This window comes from Otolemur garnettii, unplaced genomic scaffold (assembly GCF_000181295.1).
Source record: "Otolemur garnettii isolate 467f Iridium unplaced genomic scaffold, OtoGar3 scaffold00120, whole genome shotgun sequence".
NCBI lineage: Eukaryota > Metazoa > Chordata > Mammalia > Primates > Galagidae > Otolemur > Otolemur garnettii.
The window spans coordinates 4,185,415-4,200,212 of record NW_003852515.1 but is presented as its reverse complement, the minus strand read 5'-3'; the positions used below and the strand labels follow the sequence as shown (position 1 = coordinate 4,200,212).

Here is a 14,798-nt window from a genome sequence, read left to right as displayed (position 1 = left end):
AGTTCAGAGGCAGGTTGGGGAGTTCAGTGGCAGGTTGGGGAGAGTTCAGTGGCAGGCTGGGGAGAGTTCAGAGGCAGGCTGGGGAGAGTTCAGAGGCAGGTTGGGGAGTTGAGAGGGAGGCTGGGGAGAGTTCAGAGGCAGGCTGGGGAGAGTTCAGAGGCAGGCTGGGGAGAGTTCAGTGGCAGGCTGGGGAGTTCAGTGGCAGGCTGGGGAGAGTTCAGAGGCAGGTTGAGAGAGTTCAGAGGCAGGTTGGGGAGTTCAGTGGCAGGCTGGGGAGGTCAGAGGCAGGCTGGGCAGAGTTCAGAGGCGCCACAAACAAGCCCTGGATGCCCCAGAGCTTTGCATGAGTTCAGTGGCAGGTTGGGAGAGTTCAGTGGCAGACTAGGGAGTTCACTGGCAGGCTGGGAAGAGTTCAGTGGCAGACTAGGGAGTTCACTGGCAGGCTGGGGAGAGTTCAGAGGCAGGCTGGGGAGTTCAGAGGCAGGCTGGGGAGTTCAGAGGCAGGCTGGGGAGTTCAGAGGCCAGCAGTAGAGAGCAGCCAGAGAGAGCCCCTTCTTTTCTGTTGCAGCTGCCCTGGCGGAGTCCTCCTCTCCCATTCGTCCCTACACAGGCTTCCTGGGCCTGCACACTTATGATGTCCTTCGTTCCTGCTCCATGCCCTTTGTCCCAAGAATTTATTGCTCAGCTTTCATAACACTTTCTTGAAATTGCTTTTCTTTTCATGAATGGCTATGCCTCACTGAAAGTTTTTTCCTGAAAGGAAATGAGAAGGGAGAAAAAAGCTCCAACTACCCTAACTAGGCATTTCACAGCCCCTTGTCTAGAGTGCGAGAGCTCATGTGTGCCCTGTTTCCTTTCTCATATTTTCTTTGGAATGGGAAGTTATCATTTAACAAATAACAATGATAATGGACTGGATCCTATCAATGATCCGAAGCCACTAAAATTCTCTCTCTCTCTCTATTTACATATGTTTAATATATAACCTTTTTGAGCTGCCAAGCTTCATATGAAAGATGCATCTCTAAAAGACATACCCTTTATTTTTAGGGTTTTAAAACTCAGTCTAGCTTGCTAAAGGTGAATATATAATGAGCTAGTTTTCATTCTTTTTAGGCCATGATCTTAATATTCTTCCCTTTTAGCTGTGGAACGACCAGTGAATCAAGGATGATCACTTTGGTTACCTTTAGTCATAGGTTTGTAAAAAAAACCCAAAAACCATAAAAGAGGAGGCATTTTTGAAGATATCTCTGTATATAGACATAAGGGTCATAGTCATGGAACATATTGCATTAACTATTGCCTTTGCTGCCTCAAATGGGAGTATTACACATGAAATTTCATAGAAACTACATGTATAGAAACTATATACAGGTAGAAGATTGTCCCCAGAAAATTAAGAAATCCAAGTAGAATTTTGCAGGGTGATTAAAGGGAAGAGAGAGAGAAAGAGATAACTGGTGACAGCATAATCAAGCTTCACAAATCTGATGTAGCATGAATGACATTTATAAAAGATTTTATGTAAGAATTTATATGACCTGCTTTAGATACTCTTCTTTGGGCCTCTGAAGATCAAAGGAAGCTGGAGGGGGATAGTGGAGATATCTTTATTATTTTGTTGTAGGGTTGTCTGATATTTGAGCTGACTTTTTAACTCTGACACCTTCCAATAAATTCTGATAACTCATTGGACAGCTTCTGTATAAATGAGGTGGGTCAGAAAGGAACATTTACCAAGCAATGACTTAGTTAATGTTAACTCATCAAAACTTCACCACATCCCTAATGAAATAGGGGCTTAGAGTGTCAGGACAAATGAGTTGCCCAAATTCATTCAAGATTCATGAGGGCAGTGCTGGGACTTAAACCCTCATCTCCCCTGCGCGTCATAATCTTTTTTTTGTTTGTGGAGCTGCCTTCGCACATTCTCTGGCCTTTGTCCTCTGGTCCCATAATCACCATGAACTTTCAAAACTGTTTTAACTCTGATTCCTTAAACATTCCAAATTATGGAAACAAAACTTGTGTCACATTAACTGCTTTCAAAGAATCACTCAACACCTTATGTTAATTTTTCATAAAACGTGTTTTGTGATCAAGTAAGTTTGGGGAATACAGAACTTAAGACCACTGTTTACCATGTTTCTTCTTTGTCTCTTTTATATGCTAATGTGAACTCTGAATCTCTAAGGGGAGGATATTGCATGCACTCTTTCACAACTACTTATTTATTCATATATTCATAAATCCTTTGATTCTGGTATAACATCTCAGGGGGATTAGTTTTCCACGAAACTACCTTTCTTGGTATTGTGTCATCTTGGACAAATCACTTTACCTCTTTGGGCCTAAGCTTTCTGTTCTACATAGTTACTAAAGATGTTCCTTCAGCTTTGAAAATTTTATAAAGGCCCCATCTCCCACCCCAATTCAAACATTTGTACTACTAAATGAACCTGCCAAGGCTAGAATAAGATTTCCTGAAAACCACTCATTCATTCATTCATGGAACATTTGTTGATTGCCAAGCTCTATGCTAGGTTCTGAGACTATAAAGTAGCTACAAATAAAACAAATGAAATGTACTGTCTGCCCTCTGGAGGGGAGATGCGTATCAACTGACAATTCAAAAGCAATATAGTAAGAGAGCAGTAGAAATATAAGAGAGCATAGATAGTACAGACACACATGAACTGATGATTGTTTTTTAAAAACTCAGCAAGAGAGAAGTAGTAATATTTAAGAAGACCCATGGAAGAGCTACCTCCGAATTGTGAGAGTTTGTGGAAGGCCTTCTGTGGGGAGGACACTCACAATCTGGGTCTTACGGGATGGGGAGGCATTAGGAAAAAAAAGGAAGGTACTCAGGCAGAGGGCACACAAGAACCAAAAGGTATAGAGAATTAAATCAACATAATGTGTGCAGGGATCTACAACAGTCTTGACATTGTTACAGTATATGGTTCAAGGCAGAGGAGGCTAGCATACAGCTAGCTGTAGGAGTGGTCAGGGGCCAGACATTAAGACTGCCTCTGTTAGATGTTTGGACTTTATTGAACTGGGATGGGAAACCAGGGAAGGACTTGAAGCAGGGGAGCAATGTGTTCACAGCTGAATTTTGTACTGCAAAGATGCAAAGAGAGAAAAGAGAGGTAGGGAGACAAGTTAGGAGACTACGGAAGACATTCAAAGGATAGGTGAGTGCCTGAACCAAGAGAATAATGGGAAAGCACAGAAAGGGATGGATTTGAGGAATATTTGGTGTTTCATAGGTATAACCTGCTCAGTCTGCGTATTGATTAGATGAGGAGGCTGAAGAAGAGATCTTCACTTGCTAGTTTGCATGATTGAGTATATGACGTCAATACAGAGGAAAACGATGAACTATGCTTAGTTTTGGACCTGCTGAGTGTAAAGCCTTTCAAAGGCATTTGTACCTATCGTAAAATTTGGAGTTTTTATACTGCAGCCTCATTATGTGCATCAAATTCAAATTTCATTTTGAGTAGAGGACTCACTTTTAAGCACCATGCCATGTTGCTACTTATTTGGTTTAGGTTATCGGAATATTGTAAATAAATGGCAATTTTATTTTAAGTACAAATATAGTTATCAATCAAAATTATAAATAAGTCAAATTTAATCTTATGTGACCACAGAATTATGATCCAGGAAATAGATAGGGCTTATACTTTTTGGTTTAAGTCTAATTATTTCTAAGAATACAGTCAGCCCTCCCTATCTGTGGGTTCTATATTTGTGGACTCAGCTAACCACAGATCAATACTATTTGGGGGAAAAAAAATCTACAGAATTCCATAAAGCAAAAAATTTGCCATGTACCAAACAATACATTGAATTCATGTGAATGAAGTGATGTACAGACATTGTATTATCAGGTATTCTAAGTAATCCAGAGATGATTTAAAATCTACAGAGGATTCATAGGTTATATGCAAATACTACACCATTTTATATTAGAAACTTGAGCATCCATGGAGTTTGGAATCTGCAGGAGGTCCTGGAACCAATGGGTGACTGTATTTATTATTGAAAGAAAATAAACCTATATCCACTAGTTTAGATTCTTTTTTTTTTAACTAGTATGACAAAATACCATTTAAAATATTTCTTTTTATCAAATCATTAAAATTGGTGTAGGGGAATTAAAACGATTATAAATCTACTTCTCTGAACTTCATACCCACCAGGTACTCAAAGCTCTGCTATACCTCAAGCCGAGACACTTAAGTCTTCACTTTCCCAGCTGTCACTGTGAACTGAACCATTTTTGAAGAGCCTCTTCTCATTCCTTTCTGAGTGCACTATATGAATCCTTCCAGGTGGGATTAAAAATTCTGCAAGGATCTCTCTATAGGGTTAGGAATATGGTCTGCCTAAGAACTGGCACAAATATTCCTCATCTGAAGTTGATGTAAGCATGAACAAGAGCCCAATGTTTGCAGCTGTCTCAGCAACTGGGTCTACATTTATTGGAAGCACGTGATGGGAATGCCTGGTAGTAGGGGAAAATGGGCATGATGGAGGACAAGAAAGTGTAAACACAAGGAAAAAAATCTCTTACCAGGTTCTTGTTGTATTTTGCGGTTGTTTTTAAACCAAGTTATCTGAGGCTCTGGTACGCCGTTAGCATGACAGTCCAGAGTGGTGGAGCTGCTGATAGCCACTGTGTGATCACTGAGGTTGCTCAGGAGGTATGGTGCTTCCTGATCTAGAGAAGAAAGAAAGAGAGTTGTGATTACTTGCCCATCTTATTCTTTTATTGTACATGCATATCAACGTTATAAATATATAGAGAAACAGCAAAATCCAACTGTAAGATTTCATTCTGTTCCCTAACTTTCTCTTCCACAGTTTATTTCCTACTTCCTCTTTAATGAGATGCTATAATAAAATTGAAATTTGTCAGAACACAGTGAAATCAAGGACTAGATTCTATATAATTTTTTTTTTTAATTTAAGACAGAGTTTCACCCTGGGTAGAGTGCCATGGCGTCATAGCTTACTGTAACCTTAAACTCTTGGGCTCAAGCAATTCACTTGCCTCAGCCTCCCAAGTAGTTGGTACTACAGGCGCCCACCATAATATCCAGGTATTTTTTAGAGACAGGGTCTCGTTCTTGCTCAGGCTGGTCTTGAACTTGCAAGCTCAAGCAATCTACGTATCTAGGCCTCCCAGAGTGCTGGGATTCAGGCATGAGCTACTGTGCCTGGCTAGATTCTATATTTTTAGATTTCAATACAAAGGTTTTCTGCCTGGCCAATGAGTTTCCTTCTTCATTTTTTTTTTTTTTTTTTTTTTGAGAGAAGCTTTTCTAAGACCCAAGGATTTTGCATAATAGTTTAGGGGCTATAAATTAAAACCATGATTTTGTATATATGCTTGTAATGAATTTTTACATTGATATATGGCATTGTAGTGATTTATATAATCTTGTATGTATTTTCATTGATGATGTGTTTGTGAGCGTATGTTTGTGTCATTCAGCTGTCAGTAACCTAAGTTGTAAGGCAGCAGACCAAACAGGAGAATTTCTTGAACTTGGAAAGCTTTATTGATTATGTCTTTCCTCCATTCCCTTCCCAAATGCAAGCAACCAAAGGATGGATTCAAGAGGCAGAGGCACAGATTTGTAGTTTTTGTACTATATAATAGCACAAATATTGTATTTTATATTATTTTCTCTTAAAACATACAAGTATGGTACAATACAATTTACTTTAATAAAATGCCAACCAATATAGTACAACAAAATGAATTTCATACATTAAGATGCAATACATTACAACATTAAAATCCCACATAGGAACAGCAGTACCCCCAAGGCCTCCAATGAGTACAGTGTCTCTGTTAATGAAGTAGTCAGTCCTGCTGATGTGTATATGTACATTCTAGTTAGGTGGGTACTGGATGGGGAGATCAATACAAAAGGATGAAAACAACTCCTAATGTCCTTTCCACCCTCCCTTTCCCTTCTTTTTTGCAAATCCTGGAACAGAAATCAAAGAGTTTTGGCATCACTTACACATTCCGCGTCACTGGTTTCAATTATACAGTCTGAGCTTTCTCTGACCATTTCTGATTTCCTCATCTTAGTCTACTAAAACTGTGAGGGCAGCTTAGGAGTGATTGCAATGCTACAGAAGATGACACATTGCAATGGCTTTGATCCCATGTCCCTGCAGGATTCTGCCGAGTCCCAAAACCTTTCTCTTTTGATTCCTGCAGGGAAACTCTCAGGGTTAGCATTTGTTAAAGCAATTTAGAAACCCCAGGTTAGAAAGTATATTATCATATAAATTTTATAACATGTTGAAGTAGTATAGCAAAGTAGGGTTACTATCTGTTAGGAGAAGCAGATTCCTTAATGAATTTTGATTTCCATAACTTATCGTTAGTCTTCTCCTTTTATAAAAAATGAAATCTGAAGGCAAAAAAGCATCGAAGGAAGTGCTCTGATTTATAAAAACTTCAGACACAGTGTGAAATGATAGTAATGACCCTTCTGCCTCTTCCAAGCATGTCTTTCCTATCTTATCTTGGCCCCCTAAGCAGAACCATTGCAATATTTGTTTTTGCATTCCGTGCAACCTGTCCATCAACTTTTCCCAATTGAAAATGCAATCAGGTATAAAATTTAAATGTGTGATAACTTGTACATGCTTGCTCATTACAATTTCGACATTTTTACATAGTTAAAGACTTCAAACATACCAGTGAAACATGACAAGATAATAAAGAATGTTATCATATTACTATTTATTATCTTTTACAATGGCAAGCCAACTTTGAAATACCTCATTTAAAACCCAGTTCACTGAGTTATGCTTTTAATAGTTTCCCCTAGCACATTTACTATTTCCCATGCATTAAATATGATAAAATAATCTATCATTGTCTATAGGACTTTTAAAAAGGAAGTCTGAATCTAGGGCCTGCTCACCTAAATTATTCCCATAGCCATAAACTATAACATCATCAACATAGACAGGATTTGGACTGATTTGGACTTCTCTGACATGTGTTTGGGAAACAATGCTTATATAGAAGAGAACATTTTATTTTAACGTTAATATCATGAAGCACTCCCAAGGGCCCTATTTGTACTATACAAACTTCAGACAATAGAAGCGGCAAAAAGGCTGCCGAATAAACACAGGGCTCTGAATTAAACGCAAGGTTCACATACACATTGTGAAACATACAGTATTATAAATTTTTCTTTGTACTCATTTTTGGAAAATGTTCTCCTGTGTTAAAAGGAGAGTCTCGTTTTTAGCTAGTTTCTAAATGAGCCATTAACCCAGGAATCACATTTTATCAATTCTTTCTTTATACATCATAATACTCTATTTTGGCATTTTAAATAAGAAAGGTACATTGAGCCTGTATTTTAATTCCTTGATGTTTAAAGTTGCTTGGTGGAAACAGACAACAGCTTTCCAAAATTTAACAAAGTTAACAAAGTGTAGCCAATCCCTTCAGACTGAGAAAATCAGAATTAACAGAGTATTTCTGCTGGTTATCAGTAGCCAAAGATAGCTCCTCACCAGGTTCTTTTCTTTTTCAGAGTTATGGCCCCAGGGATCTGCCAGGTCCCATAAATACATAGTTCCTATTTTTCATTTGGAATGGGGACTGAGGAACCAGCCTCACATCCCTGTTCCATCTCTGCTTTCTAGGCTCTTTTTACTTTTTCTCGGTGATTCTCACCTCACTTCATACCTCAAGGAATAACAACAAACAAAACCTACCCAATAGTTTCTTTTTTAAGTAGAACTCTGGAGAAGGATTAATTACACAGTGAGCCATTACTTGCTCTATGGAATTCTTAAAGTTATCTCTTAGAAGTACTTAAAATTATCTTCTGTAAATACTGACATCCTCCCTTCACAAAAATTGCAATTAGGGGAAGGAAATAGTAGGCTCAGTATGTCCAGTTCACCATTTGGGGGGGTTAAGTGATGCCTAAATCATTGTATTTGCTTTTTCAGCGAGCAAAAACCGAGGCCCCCAAGTTCTGTGGTACTAAGGCATTGTTTCCTGAATGAACACACTAACTTATAATGAACAAAGAGGCCAGGTCAAAGAGCCATAGGTAAAATTTCAAGATACAATTGATTATTCTTTCCTTTGGGCTGACAACTTCCAGGTTACTAATTGTTTTCGGAGCATTAGGGGCTCCATAAAACTGGCATTCTGGGGAAATGCTATTGTTTACTCTTTCACACTTGACAAAAGCAATTCCCACGTGAAAGACAAGTTTAGCGTGGGACAGAGTCTGTTACCTAAAGGAGGAAACAGTCTGGTGAGTTCCCAAGCTTGAAAAGTTGTCATATGTCACCTCCTATTGAACTGCCCAGCCCCTGTGTTTCTCAGCCATGGCTATTTTGGTCATTATAGTTTTTTTTCCCCCCTCTGATTCATGTAAGTCACATATAATGATCAATCATAAATTAAAACATAAAACAAAATCATAAATTAAAACAACAGAACAATGCATATTAAATTAGTGAAAAAGTCACTTTTCCCTCAAATGCAGACTTAGAACAAGAGATGACAGTCTCTCCTGATTTAAAAATGGCATGTATTTTAAAATGACTTCAAATTCTGCTTGTGTAAGTTTTGCCATTTATTAATCCCTGTACAAATCCTGTTAACATCTCCATATGGGAAAGAAGACTTTTTTAGTGTACAAATTCTAAATTTCCTTTTAGAAAAATGCATTAAACCATTGGTTACAAAATTCTTTATTTCCATGATTGATTGTGGGACACCTTTGAATGCCAGCATTTTAACATGGTAAAGTTCTTTAAAAGAGTAACCAGGGGACAAGAATACTTAATACTAAGGCGTGATCCACTTTCATTCAGGTGTTGTCAGTAACTGTACAGTCCAGTCAGAGGCAGTGAGGAGGAGGAAATCTTTTGCTGGACTAGTCTACATGGTACTAGTTGCATAATTGCCTAGATTGCAGGAGAGGAGGGAAGTGGATTTGATTTGGGTGGACTCTCTTAATTCATATTGTTATTAAGTTTTACTATTTCCCAATTACACCCACATCTTACACTCTTGGGGCCCAGATTAGAATCTCCAGTTTAAGATTAATGTGCTTAATGTAAAAAAAAAAAAAAAAAGCATTTTCAAATAAATAAGCATTATAACTTGCTATCCAGGTGCTATTTACAAATCAAGAGCAGATGAAATAGTACAAAATAAAAACCAGGCAGGAGTCCGACAGAGTCTCAAATTCAACTGTACTCATTCTGAGCCGGAAAATTAACTTATTCATGTCCATCTTTGGCAGAAACCAGCATTTGTTTAAATTATTCAGTTTGTGCAGCTTCAAAACTTAACAGTAAAAAGAGGTTGGCATCAAAGTGGAAGGAAAGGATCAGTCCCCAGTTGTTGTATGTCAGGCAGGAGAAAACAGCAAGAGCAGAAACACAGAGAATGCAGGGCAGGGATCCTCCAAATCCAAATGCGCATGGGGGCCAGAGAGCAGCTCCCCTGGCCCGAATGGGAGCCCAGAGCTGGGGCTGGGGGTCTCATTATTACTGCTATCATCTCCGAACTCATTTTGGGAGGAGCATCTCCTCTGAGCCTGAAAGTTAGCAACAGTGACAATAAATCAAGGTGATAGGAGACAACTGTTACTTTTTAATGAGTCCTTTAATGTTTTACATTACTTTGTGTGGTACAATCATTCCTTGTGCTTTTAAATTTGGAGATCCGAGAGAAAACAGCCTTTTTGTTGCAGTGCTCACCTCTAATTGTCACTTCTTTCTTCTGAAGGATTTCTTCCCCTGTGTATACATTCCTGGCTCTGCAGGCATAGGTGCCTGAATCTTCCAGGGAAACATTCTTGATGACAAGATTGAGAGTGATGGAGAACTCCTTAGTGATGGCCATTTTTTGCTTGCTGATGCTGTGGTGCATTGTTCTGTTGTTAACTGTTCGCAGTAAAATCCAAGTAATGTCTCTGTATAAGAGCTTGTTAACTGTGCAGGACAGTTTCAGGTCCTCTCCTTCTGTGGGCATTTTTTCCAAGTTAACGTGAAACCCATTTGGCACGTCTATAAAATAAGAATAAAGAACTTCAGTGCACAGAAAAAAATCGACATCTCATGAGATATTCAAAGATCTTAAGAATTATTCCTACACACATTCTTTGAGCATCAACATTTAAAAGGATGAGTATTGACTGTGTTTTTTAATTGGGGGGTAACTGATCCAACATGAAAGGTAGTAGTTCATTCTATCTAGAGGTAAGAAATGCAAATTATTTGCATGGGGGAGATGCAAACCATTGTCCCATTCTTAGGACGGTACTTTCTCTTCATTTTCCCCAAAATGCTCCTTAAAGTAGAATGTTTTTTCCAACTTGGGATGCTGACTTTGCTTCTCATTCCTTTACCACATATAGTACTCCTACTGGTAAATGAATATTGGATGTGGCCAAAATAATGAAATAACATGAGAACAATTTGTACTGAAAACCAAAGATATATTTATGGTCAAACTTATCCAAAACAGCTTGCGAACAAGTAAAACGAGGAACTCCTAGGTCCGTGCCAATCAACACCACTGTAGTCCTAAACTTTCCTGTTGAAAAGCAGTGGTTACTCACTACCCTCCGATCCCCTGGATTACTTGTCCTGGTCTTTGTTGGCACAGTGGGCTTGAGAAGAAGCCACTAAGTTGCTTAGGACCCCTTTAATGGTGATGGTTCTGCTCAGTCATAAAGAAGCAAGGATTTCCTTCTGAAAATGCAGGTGATTAATCTGGAAGATTAGCCAGATTACAAAGTGGGTGTGATGGGGGATGGGGAGAGAATAATTAAAAAACTCAAATTTATTCTCTAAAACATCGTGAACATGTTCTGCAGGTGACTGTGTCATCACAAGTCATTTTTTCTAATGTCAATTCCCAGCTAACCTTCATCTCCGTCTCTCTCAAGTCCCACTAGCAATACCCCAGGAGGCCTCTCCCTCAGGATTCCTACTCAGAATCACCATTTACCTTTTGGGCTGAGAGTTCCCTAGTGTCATTTTGGACTGTTTCACCAGAGAATTAAAAAAAAAAAAATCATTGGTTACTGGCCCTGAGCTGACCTCCTCTCACACTCCTCCGACTGCCTAATAGGAGCAGAGTATCTGTATTTGAGCAAAGAATTTGGGCCAACATTTTACAAAGTGCTTTGAAGATGAAAAGCATTATGTTATGCTATTATTATTATTATCTTTTGCACACAAAGCTATAAAGAAACCTTTAAACCTTAAGGGGACAATAGTCCAAAATTAGATATCATATCAACTCTTTCCTAAATCTCACTTTGCTTGTTTTTCTGATTTTTCTGGGCTTTGGCTTTATTATAAAGTGTCACGTCTGAAGAAATGCCAAAGTATTCATTTGAAACCTGGGAACGGGGTGCAACAGTAGCTTATGAAGCTGTCACTGGTTGAAGAGAGAGGATACCAGTGGAGGTTTTCCTCCTTTTAAAATGAAAATCTAAGAATGTGCCAGAAGATGAAGGAGCAGCTGACAGTCATTTTTAACATAACAATAAGGTGTCAGAAATAGCCACTCTAATTCAGCATCTTTTATGTTTGGGACATTTTCCAAGAATGAGGAGTAAAATGGCCATCAACTTTCGCACAGATACTAGAGCAGAGGTATTATGCACTGGTTGCAATCAAGTCAGTTCTTAAAAGACCACAGACTTTCCATTTACGAGGTCTCATCCTGGTAGTTAGAACCCAAGTGAGCCCAAGTAACACCACTGAGATCATGTAGAGAGTTTCTATTTACTTTAGTGATTTGAAACTTCCTGTGGAAATAGCTCACAGGTTTCCTGATGGAAGATTTTGTTTATCTTTGCCAAGCACCACCAGGAATCTCAAAATAAAATGCATTTAGTGACATTGGGAAACCAGGGAGATAAGGCAGTGCTGTTCCTGTTTCACCCTCAGTAATTGCTAACACACCCATAGTCATGCTGAGTGCCAGCAAAACAGCAAAAACACATAGAGGGGGAAAGAAAAGTACCAAATTCATTTTGAGGCTCTTTTCTTACATGGTTGCATGTATGGTTATTTATGTGGTTACTGGGAGGTAGTTATTGAGGCTAATTTGGTTTAGGTTATCAGCTAGCCTCTTGGAAATGATTATTTCTCAGTATAATCTCTTTGATAGTCTCTTGTGATCCATGGAAGATGACAAATAAAATGTCCTCAACTGTTTAATGAACCCAGAGGGATTTTCGCCTTAATTCATGTAGATTTTTTTTTTAAGTCTGGGTACGAAAACAGACCTAAGAAAGAGTTGCCTTCTAACATTCAAAATGAAAACAAGACATCTTCCCACACTTAAGTATCTGCTGCAGATTCACAGTCATCATCGCCACCAAATAATAGCTACACATCTAACACACATCACAGCCATGGCATCTTATGAGGTGCCCAGGAGAAGAATCAACCCTTGCTTGGAAGAGAACTTCAATTTAGGGTTAGGTGAAAGAGTAATTAATCTATTTATAAAGGTGTATGGGAGTAAACATTTTGACTTGATTAAATCAGATATGTGGATTCAGTTCATGAAAGAAACAAGCATAGAAATTCATAGGGATGAAGGGGATCATTTGTCAGGTGGAAAGGAAGAAGGCTTTACTCCCACTAAAGAATAGAAATAACATTCTCTAAAAAGAAAGTAAGTAGTTACTAGGAAGATCTACTTGTTTCAAAGAGATGCTTGTGTACATATAAATGAGTGCCAAAGTTTCGAGTTAACCAGTTTTTATCAATTTGGAAGGCAATTACCTTATGTTTAAGGAAGGGACAACATGACTGAAATGAGATTCAGTAAAGACTCAAATATAGATCTTTAGAGCTTTCAGATTTTAGGCAGGTACCTTTTAAAGCATTGCCCCCATTGAGTCAAGTAGAAACACTGGACATACAGACATTCATATTTTCAGAGAACAGACATGTAAGGCACATCATTCCTAAAAGTATTTAGTCTCATCTCTCGTGAGAATAAATTTAATTAACAAAGATTCCAGGAAGAAAAACAAAATAATTAGTTAAAAGTAAATAATAAATGTAAGCAAGTTAATCTAGTCTCACTAATTAAATGTAGAACTTTTCAGAAGTAGAAAAGAATTCAGAAAAAGTATATTCGAGGCAATGAGGGCTTGGTTGGCTGAACTTGTGTTAAGAGCTTAAGATTAAAGCTCTTGGAATTTTAAAGGAACACTATGGTAGCTTCAAGCAGCTATGTTTGGAGTGAATTGTCGTTGTTCTTTTCTATGGATAAGCCTAGAGATCTAGAACAGGTTTCAAACCCTCTGTAGTTATAAACTGTATAATGTAACGAGGTGTGGCAGGAATTTCTGCCTGAATCCAACAGGCAATCGACTTTGTCAGCGGGCCCCTTTCAGCAATAACACCATGCATAGAATATGATGCAGCAAAGAAAACTTCAGTGGGACAGCCAGAGGTTGGTGCTGTGATTAATGCCGGGCAATCAATTAACTTTTCCTGGGCACTCTGAACAATAAGGAAGTGAGCGTGACACTCCCTTCTGCTCTTGGCACATCCTCTTCTAGCACGGCCCGCAGACCCAGGCAGGCAGGGTCCCCATCCTGGGCTGTCAGATGGCTCTGTTCTGTTTAGATGGCGTCCCACAATGTTTAGAGTCTGTGGGGCCAAGTGGACACGCATACCCAGAGCCTGTGTCACTCTACTATGTCTTGCCTGGGAGGTCCCTAAGATTCCAAAATCCCCTACAAAGTTGATCTGCAGCCTGCTTCCAGGTCAGCTCGTCTGGCTTCCTGAGACCAGACTGCTTTGGTGTCTACACTTCTGGGTCCCTCCCAAAGTGGCCATGGGAAAGAATTTGTGAGGGGCACGGGCAGAGTTTGGATGTATGGGGAGGGGAGACCACACACGTGGGTGCTCGGCCCTTCGCAGGTGTGACAGAGTGAAGGGTGGCAAGAGGAGATGGCTGAGCCAGGCTTCTCCACTGCCAGGTGTTACTGCGGTCTGCTCGGGGACTCGGAGTTTTCCCAGAGTTCTAAATTTATCCTAGCCTTTCAAGTCATCATGAAAGTATATTTGTCCATAGGAGGCGGAAATGTATATAAACAGCTTGTTTACTTGCTTTAGAACTTGTCAGTAGTTGGATTTATGGTTTGTGGGCCTCCACTGGCACTCTTGCCTTGGGGCAAGCCTTCTTCACTTATCCAGATTACACCCGTCTCCCCACCAGTCCTCCTCCCTCAAATCCTGCTTCCTTCCTTAGAGCTGCGCTGTCCCATATGGTACCCACGAGCCATGTGTGGCTTCTGAGCACTTGAAACGGGGCTAGTGTGACTGAGGAACTGAAGTATATTCGTTTATTTTATTTAAATTTTAAAACTGAAGCAATGGTGTTCTATTTCTTTAAAATATTGATTACATGTTGAAATTATATATGTTGGATATATTGGGTTAAAGACAATGAATTGTACTTTTTAAAAATGTGGTTAAATTACACATGTGGCTTATATTACATCTCTGTGGAACACGGACGGCTTTAAGGAGTCGGTTCTTCATTACATTGCTTCTGCGCTTATTTTCATACTAGGATATATGTAATTTCTTCTTTGTATTCTGGGTGTTGGAACTGTCTTCCTAGAAAGACAAGGCTTCCCTGAAGTCCCTTCCAGTGGTCAGTACAGAGGTGGACGGTACTGTTTAGTAGTCCTCCTTACACTGGTACAGACTGGAAT

At 39.2% G+C, this 14,798-nt stretch overlaps 1 protein-coding gene across 1 annotated transcript in view; it reads right to left on the bottom strand.

Moving 5' to 3' along the window:
* FLT1 (fms related tyrosine kinase 1) overlaps positions 1-14,798 on the bottom strand; it is a 177,492-nt gene that overhangs the window by 71,641 nt on the left and 91,053 nt on the right. Inside the window, exons 13-14 of the mRNA XM_003797612.3 lie at positions 9,796-10,104; positions 4,592-4,738 (exon numbers count right to left, since the gene is read on the bottom strand). Coding sequence (XP_003797660.1) covers positions 4,592-4,738; positions 9,796-10,104 — 456 coding nt within the window. The remainder of the gene's footprint in view (positions 1-4,591; positions 4,739-9,795; positions 10,105-14,798) is intronic.